At 40.1% G+C, this 15058-nt stretch overlaps 1 protein-coding gene across 3 annotated transcripts in view; it reads left to right on the forward strand.

The window, feature by feature from the left end:
• Positions 1–5315: 5315 nt before the first annotated feature.
• clcn7 (chloride channel 7) overlaps positions 5316–15058 on the forward strand; it is a 62530-nt gene continuing 52787 nt past the window's right edge. The window contains exons 1-7 of one of the 3 annotated variants that reach the window (XM_080009009.1): positions 5316–5498; positions 6868–6942; positions 11174–11239; positions 11566–11631; positions 11850–11982; positions 13776–13885; positions 14067–14147. In XM_080009009.1, the coding sequence (XP_079865135.1) occupies positions 5385–5498; positions 6868–6942; positions 11174–11239; positions 11566–11631; positions 11850–11982; positions 13776–13885; positions 14067–14147 (645 nt within the window). In that variant the 5' untranslated portion in view covers positions 5316–5384. The remainder of the gene's footprint in view (positions 5499–6867; positions 6943–11173; positions 11240–11565; positions 11632–11849; positions 11983–13775; positions 13886–14066; positions 14148–15058) is intronic. The other 2 variants (XM_080009011.1, XM_080009010.1) reach the window with 2 other exon arrangements.

The raw sequence follows: 15058 nt of genomic DNA on the forward strand, positions 1-15058 counted from the left end.
AGAAGGGACAAAAGACAGATGAGGGTGATTCTGCAAAGACTTCCAAATGTTGGAAGAAAAGAGAGTTGGCACAATTTCCCAATTTGGAGTCTTATCATTGGAGGATATGTTTAGGAGAAAAATGGGCTATAGGATTGTTTCCATGGTATGGGGTTACATTCTTAGCTGATCATATTGATAATATCACATATACTCTACAAGGGTTTGCAAATGAGACCATAAGAGGTTTTGGCTATTTGTCGAACGCCCAGAGGAGTCATCGATTGACGTTGCTGAAACACGACATGGCTCTTGATTATATTTTGGCCAGACAAGGTGGCCTCTGCATGGCCACCTTATGACAGGCATCTCTAACCGGAGATGCCTGTTATACGTTGATTCCTGATGTCTCTGACAATATGACTAACGTCATAGATGCGTTGAAACTTATAAGGGATGTGTTTGGGCCATCAAAAGGAGCTGGGTGGTCAGCTAATGCTTGGCTGCAAGACAAATTAGGACCATTAGGAGCTATAGTAGTTCAGGCTATGGGGGCTGCTCTTCTATCACTGTGTGTGATGTTTTGTTTTTGTACAGTGTTGTTGACCTTTGCTAAGGCCATGATATTGAGATGGGTAGGAGTTATAATGCCGGGAGAAAGTGTTCAGATGCCACTATTGGGTGGTAAGGGCGTCAGTGAAGATGAGGAGGAAATAGTGATAAAGGAGGAGCTAACGCTAGCAGAGAAATACCCATTTTGAATATCTGATTCCATCATTTACTCAACACTATTGTTAATTGAGAAAATGCATGGACAAAAGGGGGAAAAGGAAAATGTAAATCATATATTGGAATAATAAAAGTTAAAGTATAATGCAAAAGTGAAATTATTATACTGTATTTGATGTTTGTGCAAGATACTGGCTGGTGATTCTTTCTTTCAGGACCAGTCAGAGGATGGCTGTGTCCAGAGATCCTAACAGCCTAATGGACTTGAACACTCAAACATGGACACTCGAAAATGGAGGATGGAAAGGGACGGCGGACCCTGAATGAGGACATCATGATCAGGAGTGTCGAGTGAAATATCATTAAAAGTTGATGGTGTTAAAAAAGCAACAGTTCAATACATACATATGTGTCCTGAATGTTTTTATAATATTGGAGTTTGTTTACTACAATGTAACCTCTATTATTGATGAATATCCTGTACTCTACGCTAGATATTTTTAGCAAGACATATTACTTTGATTTGCTATTGTTTTCTTTGAGTTGTCTGTAGTAGGATGAAGTGAATACATTGGGACCTCAGGTATTTTCTTTTTTTGCGGTTTTTGAGGGACATTGGTGCTAGGCAGGGAAAGGTCCACTGGGAGGTCCGATGGGTCGACCAGCCTGACTTTGGACAAATTTTTGATTTATTTCTGAGGCTCTAAATATATGCATTTATATGTAACATCCTATACAGTATTCTAAACCCTTCGTCTTTTTCTGTTAATTGGTTTGGAGTACCCTAGGTGGTTGCCTGGGGCAGAGGGACCGTGAGAGAATTTTCCTGTCTTGATTGATTGATGGATGTTCTAAGAAAGAAAGCTGCCAGATGGGTCTTTCGCTCTCACACTCCACAAATTGGCTGTATTGCTATGACTAAGCATGGTCAGAAGGGTATATTATAACCAATTGTGTTTGTCATTAAGTGATTTCTATTAAGCCAATTAACATTGTATGTTCAATTACTCTTCTCTCTGTCGAGACTTTGTATAGTCTCGAAGGGGGGAATATGAGGTGTCTGAAAGGTTTGAGGTGAATAGGTCACTGAGCTCCCAAAGCTGAGATATAGTGCGGAAATAATAGTAATGTATGTTACGTTCTTCCAGCTCGACCAGAGGAGGAAATGTTTAGATTTATGACAGGACAGAGGCTGAGCGGGCACCTATGGGTTGGAACCAGCTGTAGGATGTTATCTCTGTACAGCTTTAAAAGTAGTGCAGGGTGTCACTTGGCAGAGAATAAATCCGGCTCCTGTTCTCTCCCAGGACGTCCCAGGCAAGTCTGGTATGATGCTGATTTGTGTAATAAAACTATTATTTTAATCAAGTCAGCGTCAGCGGTCACTCCTTCATTCTTCAACACATCACACCCATAAAGAAACTACACTCTTCTCCAAGTTTCATCCTAAACAAAGAATCCCAAATGAATCATGGGCAAACTTTCCAACTTTCATTGTCAAGATTAAAAAAAATAAATAAAATGTGCGAATTCACTTCAAACCTTACGGTATCCTTTCTAGCAATCCTACCAGATATTTCAGATTATAATGCTACTTTTACACCAAGGACTATTGTGTTATGTACAGCACACATACCATGCTTATCTTGCGTTTATACATTTGCTTGTTTCATTGAGATTTTTATCAGCCAGGAGGCTAAACAAAACCCAAGAAACTGATATAATCTCTCCAAACTCATCTCATTCATATGTGCTCCAGAGTGATCAATCGGCCAGACACCAATTTGATCACATAGGATTCATGTGAAAGTGTATTATACTGCAAATAGAGTCACACAGTGGGCCCTTGAACTCCGTTCTCCTAACTATTTAAAACTTACTGAAACTAGTTAGAAAGTAAGTCGTATAGCTGGATTATCAATTCCTCCAAAATGAAAATTAAACAAAATTGTAAAAAAACAATAAAAAAAACAATAATTAAAATTATAATAATAACAATTATCATTATTGTTTTTGATTTTATTTTTATTCCCTTTTTCTTTAAAATCAATTTTACTCTAGTTATTAATTACATTTATTGTATTTCTACAACACCAGAAGTTTCTCAGTGCATCTGCTAGGAGGAATCAAAAATACTCTATAATATTATGTATTCAATAATGTTGAGTTATTTTTGAATAAAAAATATATATTAAAAAAATAAAGATGAACAAACAAAAACCCACGAACCTCTTGATCGATACAGTATTGGCCACTTTTTCGGTCCTCCAGACCAATTATCCGCTACCCCGTCCTTGTTGTGCCACATGCAAACAGGCCATACGTCTATGTGAGGGGGGGATTCCAGAGTTAACAAAGAAGTTTTACTCAGAGCCATTTCTTACACAATAGCTTTTCCTTCGATCTTCTCTGATCGGTACAATATCTGAGTTAGTCCTCACCTTAATTTTTCCAAGATCTCGTGTTGCTCTCTGCTGGATCTGCCAGTCATGTCCAGGCGACTCCTTCTTGGATGTCTTTACAGTCGGTTCCTGCCTGCCGTTGTGCACACAATCTGGGCATGAATAGTTCCAACAGAGGCAAGCAGAGATCCTGCCGACAACGCCAAACTGTGGAAGAAATTCTTCCGCAATGATCGGTGAGGTTAATCTGCCCCCTACAAGAAAACAAAACTGAGAATATTAAAGAGTATTTATTCTGCAGAATAAAGAGAAAGGTTCAGTACTGCTCCAAAGCAGTGTTCAGACCAGTCTGATCTTATTTCTGATCAAGAGGGCTTTATACAACAACAGAGGCTGTGGCTTGGGTCAGAGGTCTGAAAGAGAGGCAATGCACCCATAGGCTCCTCTGTTGAGTTTCTTCATCTCCATAGAAGGTAAACAGGGCCAAATGTGCTCTGATTCTTTCATGTTAGAATTGACACTGTTGGGAGCAAAAACATTTCTCTTAACATAAACTCTGGGGGGTTCCTGGGGAAACAGAGACAAATGTTTTGAAACCCCCCTCTTGAGGTAGAGGCCTTTGTCCTCATTTAAAATAGTTGATCGAATGCATTTTTCTCTCACAATCTATCCTGGCTTGTCCTTCCTCCGGGGGGCAACATACAGTGATGCACCCAGTACCAGTTACAAATGTCCAAATGCAATGGTATGCATGTTTTTGTTGGGGGTCCTTACTGATGTAACATGGAGGAAACCCCATGTGAGCACAGGGAGAACATGTAAACTCCACACAGAAAGGACCCTAAATGGGAGCTAACCCACTGGAACCCAGGACTTTCTGCTGTGAGGCATCAGTGCAATGAACTGTGACACTGTACCCACAGGTGTTAGTAGTAGTAGTAGTTCTTGTGTGTACCATGTGGTTCTGTTTTCACATACGTATAGTTCTTCTTTTTATCTTCTTTTATGATTATTAAGTTTGAGCATTTGCCATAGGTTAGCCACGGACCTTTGACCTTACACTGCACTGTATGTAAAAGAAGTCTTTTTTGGGGACTGCCCATTGTTCTGACTGCCTGTTATTCCTAAACCTCAATAGTGCGAAAAATGTTGGGTTGGAGGGTTTTAGGTAGGTAGGTTTTAGGTATAAAGTTAGAGATGGTTAAGATTAGGTATATACTTAGAGATGGTTAAGTTTTAGTATGAGGTGAGAGATGGTTAAGTTTAGGTATAATGTTAGAGATTGTTAAGTTTCGGTATAAGGTAAGACATGGTTGAGTTTAGGTGTAAGGTTAGAGATAGTAAGGGTAAGGGTGTCATCCGTGTCCAATGGGACATTTTTTGGACTATTGTGGGGTTTCAGAATAAAGGGCCGTTGGAACAATGGCATGGCACCTTTTTTCATGGTGCGTTCAGATTCCTCTGAACCTCTGAGACTTTTTTATACACAGAGACAGCCTAAAACCAGGTCCAGATCTAAAGCTTTTGTACATATGGCAGTCAAACCTGGACTAGGTTATTAGAAGCCTATGTTGAATTTCAAACACAATTTCTGATTTGTGAAAGTTTTATTCTATTTGCGAAATCAGGAAAAGGGTGCATTTTACTGGATTTTTCCCACACTGGTCACTCAGGACCAGGTATATTTAATAAACTACTGCACTTATAGTATAGTTGTCATACCTGGACTAAAATTAAAATAAGTCCATGATGCATTTTAAGCCTCATTTCTGATTTTTGAAAATGTATTCTATTTATGAAAACAGGAAAAGGTGGATTTTACTGGAGTTTTTCGACACTGGCAACTCAGGACTAATCTATGCCCAATCTATTTCAAGACAACTGTACTTATTGTTGTCAACCTGGACTAAATTAAATGGAAAAAAAAGGCCTGTATTGGATATTAAACAACATTTCTGATTTGTAAAACATTTATTATATTTGTGAAAAAAGGAAAGGGTGGTTTTCACTTCTTTTTCTCCACCTAAATCATGTTATCTAATTGTCTTTGACTGTCTTAACAAGATGTTCGCATCCAGAAACTACAATTCCCAATGGCAGTCGAAATGGGAAACGGCGCTTTTGTCCTTGCACGCCACCCGTACTAAGCGTCACGAGACACGACGAGTTTGTTCGTCTGTTGTGCTGAGGGACATGGGAGTCGAGGAGCCGGCAGACGCTGCGTGTTGCTAAATATTACCGTGACTGTTCAAGTAGACTCTCTTAAGCACTACCATGGCAAACATCACAAAAAAGGTCTCTTGGTCCAGCCGACATGACGAGCCCGGTGCTACTGGGGAAGGGACGCCACTGCTCAACGGGTCCGAACAGCCCAGATACTCCAGACAGGTAACTGTTAGCTTGTTAGCTTTCGTGCGAAAATCCACCGAAAAGCAGCTTTTGTTGTTTATTTATTTATTTATTTTTAAACATCATTGCTTTTTAACCGCATGCAGTGTTAAGTGTGGCACGCGAACAGGTCAGTGTGCATGTTGTCTTGCAAAGCTTTTGCAAGCCACAACAAGTGCATCAAAATGCCCCCAAATAGTGATGAGACGTTTGACTGTCTTTTTCCAACTCTGTTCCTGAGGAGTCACTCGGTATAAAGAGTTGTTTCATTCAGTTTGCACGACATGGGAAGAAGGGCGAACCCTGGACGACTAAGAAGAGCCGGTTGGCAAATGAGTTGAGAATGGAATTCTCACGAGAATTTTTTAATTCTGTGAAAAATTGGTTATTTAGGCAGAAGATCGAAACTTGTGGATCCCAAAAAATATTTAACATAATTCTCTCATTTTAGCAGATAAATGCCATGTGTGGGGGACAAAAATAATTGACTTACTGTACGTCAAAATGATTTATTTTTGTGTAATGGAAAATGTGTAAATCAGTGATTCAATATAAATTATCCCCAAATGCATTGGCATCTTTTGCCTTGGACTTTAATCTGGTCCTCAGTAATAACTTTACAATTTGTCAGTCAAAGATTCACTCGCTCGCCCACTCTTTGCCCGAGAGTGATTTCTGATTAATTTAAAAGATCTGTTCGCTATGAGCGAATCGTTCGTGAGGCTTCATCACAACCCTTAAACACGTCGTTATATGTATGCTTCACATGAGTAAAATAAAGGCAATATGAGAAATAAATTCTCTAATTCCTAATTTAAATTCTATCAATATTTTTTGAATGAATCCACTCTAAATCTCTTGTGACAAATGAATAAATAATAAGAAATGTAACAAAACAATCCACTACAACGGTACTTATTGAGTGTATAATTTACATTTGATCCAGTCATATTGAACTTTATTGATGTCTGAATGTATGTATGTATGTATATTCGTAGAAGAAAAGTGACAGAAATAAAATAGCCACTGACCCAAGACAATGTTAAATGGTGTAAACACTGGAAATTCCAACTTCCCTTTTTTTCCTCAAACGGAGTCACTGCAACCAGTCTGTCAGTAAACTAGCATATTGTGGTCAGGTTTTCTCGTTATAAATAGTTTAGAAATCCAAAAAGTTTCAATAATCCATCACAATCAGCCATAAGTACCGCACATACACACGTACTATGTATTTTACATTCTAAATTCATCTCTTTCATCTGCTAGGTGGCACTGATAACATCTGTGAATTATTACATGTTTAATTGTAGAATGCAACACATAGCACGATGTATATTTGTTTGCGGTATGTAATGTCTTTGGTTCATAGCTATCTGGAGGAGGCATATTTCAGATAGGCAGACTGAGCACGGTGGATTTGGATGAAGAGGTGGCATCGGACCAGGTAAAGTCTCAAGTTTGGATTACATTCTCTCAATCTCTTTTTTACTTTTGTCATGCATTGCTTCGACCTTGAAGTTAGGGGCTGGTTTGATGGGTTCTGGAATTCCTAGTGAGTAGTCCTTCATTTAAAATGAGAAAATTTGTCTACTTAACCTCTGCTAAGATGAGGCGAAGAGAATCACTTGTCTTGCAAGATTTGCTCAGATTCCATCTTGGCTGACCATAAAGGATGTGACCATAAAGGATGGGTTTGCTCTTTTCAAACCTCTCCCAACGTTTCTTGACTGTTGATAGTTTTGCTGCAGCTTCTCAATGTTTGTAATTGCAGTCCAATGGCACAAACGCGATGCCTAAGAGGGGAGTAACCCACTGATAAACACGGATGGCAATAATGCAGCTGACTCATCGGCTGTGTTTTTAGAGGTGGGAGCACTTTGTGATTTCCACCGTGACACACACACATTTGAAGGTTAAAAATCCACAATAAAAAAATAAAAGATATAATAAATATAGCTGCAGGCAGCAATACACAGGGTCAAGGTTAGTCGTGTTAGATATGAATTTGTTTCCAGAGTTCCTGTAAAACACCATCACTTGTATCTACACCAATTAACAATTTTCGAGTTCCAAATAACGTAGCATCAGTTTCGCGCAGTCGCTCGGCTTGACATCAGCATTACTACTAAAAGCGAGTTACAATTTTCAGAGTTTCCATTAAACAGCATCTGCTGCGGTAATGATGCAGGGAGTCCTGGTGATGCACAGAATTTCTACTCCAAGTTGATACACTTGCGTGTTACAACTTCATCCTAAAAGTTAGGTGGCTGTCTACTACCTGTAGTCCACAGTCCTTCCTCACCATGTCTCTGTGGAAGGATGACTGTGGAAGTTCCCAACAACACGGTTCCTTTTAAAAAAAATATATATATTTTTTCACCTGTGCTGTCAGCATGCTGGGCATACAACAAGGTGTATTTGCATGCCATTGCCTGCCCATTTGTATGCCCAACAACACAGTTCCATTCAAACGGACGTAACACACTGCATGTCCCTCAGAGGCATTTCATCAACTTTTTCAACTTTTAGGACTAAAATAAAATGGACACGATTCAGACCCATTGCTCTGGAGATGCCAGCAAACTCCATGTGTGAGGACACAAACACAGAATATTCTTTGACTGTTTTAGACTCCTACAGTTTGTGTGTTACGACTGGCTTGAATGCCACAAAATAAGGAGGGACACAACACTGCACCTAACACCGAGTTAGATGCAAAAAGGGTAAAGAGATAAAATATCAAACGAAAGGCCCTGCCGACATCAAGCAGGTAAGACAATATACACACACACACACGCTCACACATACACAACGCAGTTTGCAACCGCTATAGACCGATGGAGTCTACACCACGCACCTCGCGAGACGTAGATTTTCGCCCACAGCCACAATTTGCAATTACTAAATTGGATGATGTCATAAAGCGCTCCGCTCCACAAACTCATCTCACTCCACCACCCGACCAGAAGTTTTAGAATGTTGGCGTATGAGGGTGATGCACAAATGTTCTGTATATGTAGATGGATATGGATCAAACTTAAATATATATTACATTTAGCGACTTACAATTGTTCAAACACTGACGGACGCAGCCATCAGGAGCAATTAGGGGTAAAGTGTCTCGCTCAAGGACACTACAACATGCTAGCAGGAGGAGCCTGGGATCGAACGAGCAACCTTTGGGGATATATGGGGATGGTAGCTCAGGAGGTAGAGCTGGTGGTCTAGTGATCTAAAGGTTGCTGGTTCGATCCCAGGCTCCTCCTGCTAGCATGCTGTAGTGTCCTTGAGCAAGACACTTAACCCCTGATTGCTCCTGATGGCTGCGTCCGTCGGTGTTGGAACAATTGTAAGTCGCTTTGGATAAAAGCGTCTGATCAATGACTAAATGTAAATATAAATGTAAATGTAACCTTTGGATCACTAGACCACCAGCTCTACCGCCTGAGCTACCATCCCCGAAAAACCACGAGATGTCTGAGATGTACCGGTTCTAACAAGACCTAAACCATGTCCTTGGGTTCAGCGATTGTCGTGTTCCAGACACTTTTAACCTGAAAAATGCCAAGGAGAATACTTACAATAATAATAATAATAAAAAATGTCGCTGCTGGCAGCAATACACAGAGTCCAGTTTAGTCATTCGAGGTATGTATTTCAGTATTCCGGGTTCTCAGTGTGGACTGAAAAGAAAAGGTTGGTTCCTCCAATGGTTCTTAGAACTTCCTGCGGTGTGAAAACATCTTCCTTGAACGATTTATAGTTTTTGAGGTTCTGTAAAACGTAGCATGAGTTTGTTTTCCGAGTTTGCTTTAAATGCAGCTTTGGCTCAAGCTGTGTCTAGACGTCACACTCGCAAGTGACTGGAGGGTGATGAGAGATGAAGCTTGGACTCGTATAACTTCTGATGATGATGTCACAAAGCGGCCCGCTCATGAAACTAATGAATCTATGACAGTTTTTCAAAAATTTAAACAAAAACTGCTCATATTGTAGAATGATATTGATCAAACTTCAACGACAAGACGTCTGAAACGTCCCGGTTCTAACGAGACCTCAACCATGTCTGTTGCGTACTACTGTTGTCGTGTTTCAGATGCTTTTAGCCCAAAAAATGCCAAGATTAAAAAAAAAAAAAAAAAACCGCAGAGAAATAAATCCCAGCAATAACAAAGGGGTCCCAAATATAAACATGATCAATGCTAATGTCCATATAACCAGAGCTTTTCCTCGAGCTTCAAAGTTTAGTGCTGATAAGACGTTAATTTGGTTCTATTTGCTTAAACAACAGCAAAAAAAGACACCTAATATAGAGTGGGGGAGGGTGCACTGTTCAGGCCACCTTATATGGAAACTGTCTACTTCAAAGGGACCTTGTGACTGACGCACAAGCAGTTTCATAATAAATCCATTTTCCAACCAGAAAATCAAAATGCAGATCCAGCACTTTCAATTTTCCTTGTGTTTGAGAACTTGTGATCTTTTTTGAAAAAATTATATATATGTATATATATTTTCTGATAATTTTTTTTCCTCGTTTCGAGTGATATTTGCTTACTTTCTTTTTCCCAATGCATGTCAAATGTTAACTGGCTTGTCTGTTTTTCTCTCTGTTTATCCGATTGTTATCTGCATCTGCATCTGCATGCAGTTGTGAAAGCAACTCTTTGGGATTGCCTGCCACTGGCTTGAGTGACTGTTCCTCTTCTTTTCTTGGAGTGACATGGTTTCTGTGGCTTTTACAGCTTTAAAACCGGTCGATCCTTGAAAGCTGTCATTTAGCAAAGCACCATCAAGGCAGCACACAAACACACATACACACTCTCCACATCTCAAGGCAAATGATCACATTTCTTAGTCACCGAGTACATCGTTCAGGGAACGCGGTCGTTGGTCGTAGTGACAAGATTTGGATTCACAGTCGATATACACAAAAACTGAAAAGTGTTAACGAAATCAATCCACATGGGTTGATTGTGAACTCCCCCAGGATCCAGATGTAGGAATATTCTACATTATTCACTGGTGGAGCTACGTGTAATCTGTAGACATACAATCAATACCTTTGTCGGAAATGGCTGAACATCGGATAATAATTGACATCTGTCAATTTTACTGTAAAGAGTCCTCCTGGAACATTTCATGACATATATTATCCTGCCCTTTTCAGCGTTGCGTAGCAACCGACCGATGTCTGAAGTAAAAGCTGGTTCAGTTGAACTTCAATTCAAATAAACATTTACTGTATTTACAGTAAATACCTGCATTTATTGTAACGGGAGTTTACTGAAAATTGACTGCATTTCTATTGTAAATGCACTGCATTTATATAGTTCTTTTCTAGTCTTGCGACTACTGAAAACGCTATACAATAAGTGCCTCACATTCACCCATTCACACACCTATGGTGGCGGCAGCGCCTCATTGAGAGCACTTAAGGGGTTAAGTGTCTTGCTCAAGGACACTTCAGCACCCTACCAGGAGGAGCTGCGGATTGAACTGGCAACCTTCGGATCACGACATAACCTAGTAGCTCTACCTGAGCTACTGCCCCCTACGCTGCCCTACAGTAATGTCTTAATGTGATCCCAGAGGGGTCAAGGGTCAATGGTGTTCCTTAGTTTTCATTTTTCTTTATTTTTCTTTCTGACCTGTCTGACCCCCTCCCATCGCAGGACCATCTGCGGAGCCGGCCGAAAGAGATCCCGCACAACGAGAAGTTGCTCTCGCTCAAGTTTGAGGTAAGAAACAAAACTTGTAACTTAACACATCTGCACTCTGCAGGTCCATACACACAGGGACTGAATACCAAAAATCAAGTGAAACGTGTCATCAGTTCAGAGACTGAAAATAGGATGGGGGGAACCTGGACGGGAAGGCATTGATTGAGTTAATTGATTGAGGTTGACATGAGTGCATGTCGGAGCAAAAAGTCAAACCATGAGGTCAAAGGTATTATCAGTAGACATCTGAGACGGGATTGTGTCCAGGAACACATCCGGGGAAGGCTACCAAAAACATTGAAGTCTACAGTGGTGCACAGTTTGAATGTGTTCTTTTTTTCCAGAGTCTTGACTATGACAACAGTGAAAACCAGCTCTTCCTGGAAGAAGAAAGGAGGATGAGTTATATAGTGAGTTGCTTAGACATAAGCTCATACTGCTATATAGTCACTGTGTTTCTGTATTGTACAGTAAAACTACTATTGCCATTCTTTCCTACCCCTCGGTCTCTGGCTCTCCGGCACGTTGACTTTGCTTCTGTTATTGAAATGTACATACATTTTACTGTCACCCCATCCACTCTTTCTCTGACTTCCATTCTTTCTTTTACTCCTTTGTATGCATGTAGGGTTTCCGTTGCCTGGAGATAAGTCGTTGGGTGGTTTGCGGTCTGATCGGCTTCCTGACCGGACTCATTGCCTGTTTCATTGACATCGTGGTGGAGCAGCTTGCCGGCATGAAGTACCAAGTTGTCAAACAAAGTATCCTCACATGGTCGAAGGTAGAAAATAGGTACTCGGCAGATTTGTATTTTGGACAACGTCTTGATTCAAGCACTCGTGTCAATTTTAATTCCTTAGAGCTTCAGATTATGTGGTTACAACACTTGCACAGTTAACAATGGTCTCCACTGACCATTGAATGCCTTTTGACTGGGGGTATTTGCGAACGATTACTTATGTTTATGGCCTGGTTAACTTCTTGGATAAAACGGTTCCTGAGAGCCAGCTAGAAAAGATGCCATCTAGGTTACCATGATAAACTGATACTTTCCTCTGAGCCTGGTCAGCCCAGGGTAGTTTGACAACGTGCAGCTTGAGTGTTTCTATTTAGAAGTCCAATAAGAGTGAGAATTGTTAACTTTAATTATGCATGAATTTGCCAATATGTGAAAAGGCAATTGACAGGAAAATTTCAATTGCATTTGCGTAAGAGAATGAATAAATAAATTAATATTCAGTCAAGGTAATTAAAGTGTATTCATTAGATTTTTTTTCTTTCACGGTAATTTTCACAATGTTGGAGATGAAAATTGACCAAAGCCACAGTGTGCCGCGTAGTGCCTAAAATGTGCCCTTTAAAGGGGCACATCAGATGAGATTTTTACTCTGTTGTAGGCAATTCATTTTTTTCTCTGAGATACGTCAGATACTCGGATGGGTAAATGCAAAGAACTCATTTCCCCACAGGGATTAATAAAGTATACATTATTATTATGACACAATCCTCGAGAGTTGGAGAGGGCGCGATCGGAGCGAATTTTGTGCACCTGTTTCCCTCTCCAACGGTACAGACGATGCGCGCTAACCATGTGCGTGCCAGTGATGGGTCGCCCACGATCAGTGCACCTAAACCTGTGTATTGGGGACACTTTCTCCGTGACTCTCTCCCCGATAACCCCCTCTCCATGTCTTATGCGCAGAAAATAATCTTTACGAGTCTAGGAGCGTGCCCTGTCCTCTGTGCCCCGTCCCCACATTGTTTTTAGTTGTTTTATTTGGAGGAATGGGGCACAGCGATGGGGGTGCACCGGAAGCCGTGTTCCAATTCAGACATATAACAAATATATTTATGATTCCCCTTATTTATGATTCCTCATTGAAATGTTTTCCCTGTGCATTTTGTAAGCTTGTATCTGTTTATCCTGTTATTGTAATGGACACTGACTGGGGGAGAAAAAAACAAACAAAAAAACCAACTGCTTTACTTGAATCTGTCATTTGAAGGGTTTCTGACTGATGATTCGACTTATATGACTTATATTTTATATGTATTGATATTATGTTATAGGAAATTATATTAGTGGGCCTGAATACACAATAGGTGCACATGCAATGCAATTATTTGCAACACATTTTCTTTTGATTCAATAGATAATATTTTTAATGCATAAAAACAAATGACAAAAAATAGGTAACTTGGTGTTCTTTGTATCAATTTCTTTTAAAAGAAAAATATCTTATTTTAAGGGAATGCAATTTAGTATAAATGGAAAATCCACATGCACAACAATGGATGCTAGTATGCTATTTCTCTAATTATTTCCCTATTTGATATGCCCTTGTGCTTAATTCTCACGCTTATGAATGCGTTGTTTTTTTTTTGCTTGCTTTGCTGTTTCAGTAAACTTTACAGTTTCAGTAAACCTTTCTAAAATTACGTTCTGATTGATTTGTTAGCATCTTTGGCTAGGGTAATTCCAGAGCTTTGACCCACAGATGGAAGCTACTCCCGTGACCCTTTTCCTTGACCCACCAACCCCCCTGTCATAAAGATATTGAGAAGTTCACAGAGGTGGGTGGTCTGTCCATCTCCCTCATCCTCTGGGCCGTCCTCAATTCTGCTTTCGTCATGGTGGGCTCCATCATAGTAGCCTGCTTTGAGGTAAAAAACAAAACCTGAAGCATTTAACAAGGGTGTTTATTTTCCGTGTAAGTTTAAATTCTCATATTTTGGTGTTTCAGTGGGAGATTTACAGAGATTTATATGTGTATATGCACACACACGATTTTCACCATAATGTCCTCTGACCTCTTGCTGTCTCTTCCCCACCCTGCACACTCAGCCTATAGCAGCAGGTAGTGGAATACCTCAGATTAAATGTTATCTAAACGGGGTCAAGATTCCCAGGGTGGTACGACTTAAGGTACGTGTGTGTATTTTTTATTAACATATATTAAGGAAGCACTCGTGCAAATAGAAAATAATCCTTATCAGAATGTATTTAATGTCATTTCCACTATAAATAAGCCATTATCGTTCTCCCTTTTCCTTCGCAGTGAGCCAGTTGCTAGGATTAACAAGCCTGTTGACATGAAATGCTATATTAAAATAGAGACAATACACTACCGGTCAAAAGTTAGAGAACACCTTAATTTTTCCAGTTTTTATTGAAATTTATGCAGTTTAATATCTCAATGTACCCTGAAATTAAAGCATAGAACTTGTATCTAAATCTTTGACTCTTCAAAGTAGCCACCTTTTGCAGATATAACAGCCGAACACACTGGCGAGCACGTGGCATTTTTTCTACAATGGAAATCAAATATTGTTGGGAATGTTCTTCTCAACACTGTTGCAGAATTTCCCACTATTGTGTTGCAATTTTAGGTTGCTTTGCTTTCACCCTTCTGTCCAGTTCATCCCAAACCAGCTCGATGGTCTAGAGGCTGTGCTGGCCATTCCATGATTTGAAGCCTACTGTCTTGTTCTTCCCTTCTAAGGTAGTTCTGACATAGCCTTGGGGACTATGTCAGATGTTTTAGGTCATCATCTTGCTGTAGGATGAACCCTTGACCAACTAGGCTTAGACCAGAGGTTATTGCATGGCAGTGCAAATACTGCAGTAGCACTTTTTGTTCAGGATGCCAATCTGGATCCAGCAAGATCCATCATGTTCCTCCTCCATGTTTGCAGTTGGTCTCACACACTGAGGAACCATCCTTTCGCCTACTCCACGGTGTAGAAAACCCTGCGTGATGAACCCACGGTTTCAAATTTTGATTAATCGGTCCACAAGTAGTAGTCCACTTGTGGTGCTTCATGGCCCAAGAAAGC

This window comes from Zeus faber (assembly GCF_960531495.2).
Source record: "Zeus faber genome assembly, chromosome: 11".
NCBI classification, from domain to species: domain Eukaryota; kingdom Metazoa; phylum Chordata; class Actinopteri; order Zeiformes; family Zeidae; genus Zeus; species Zeus faber.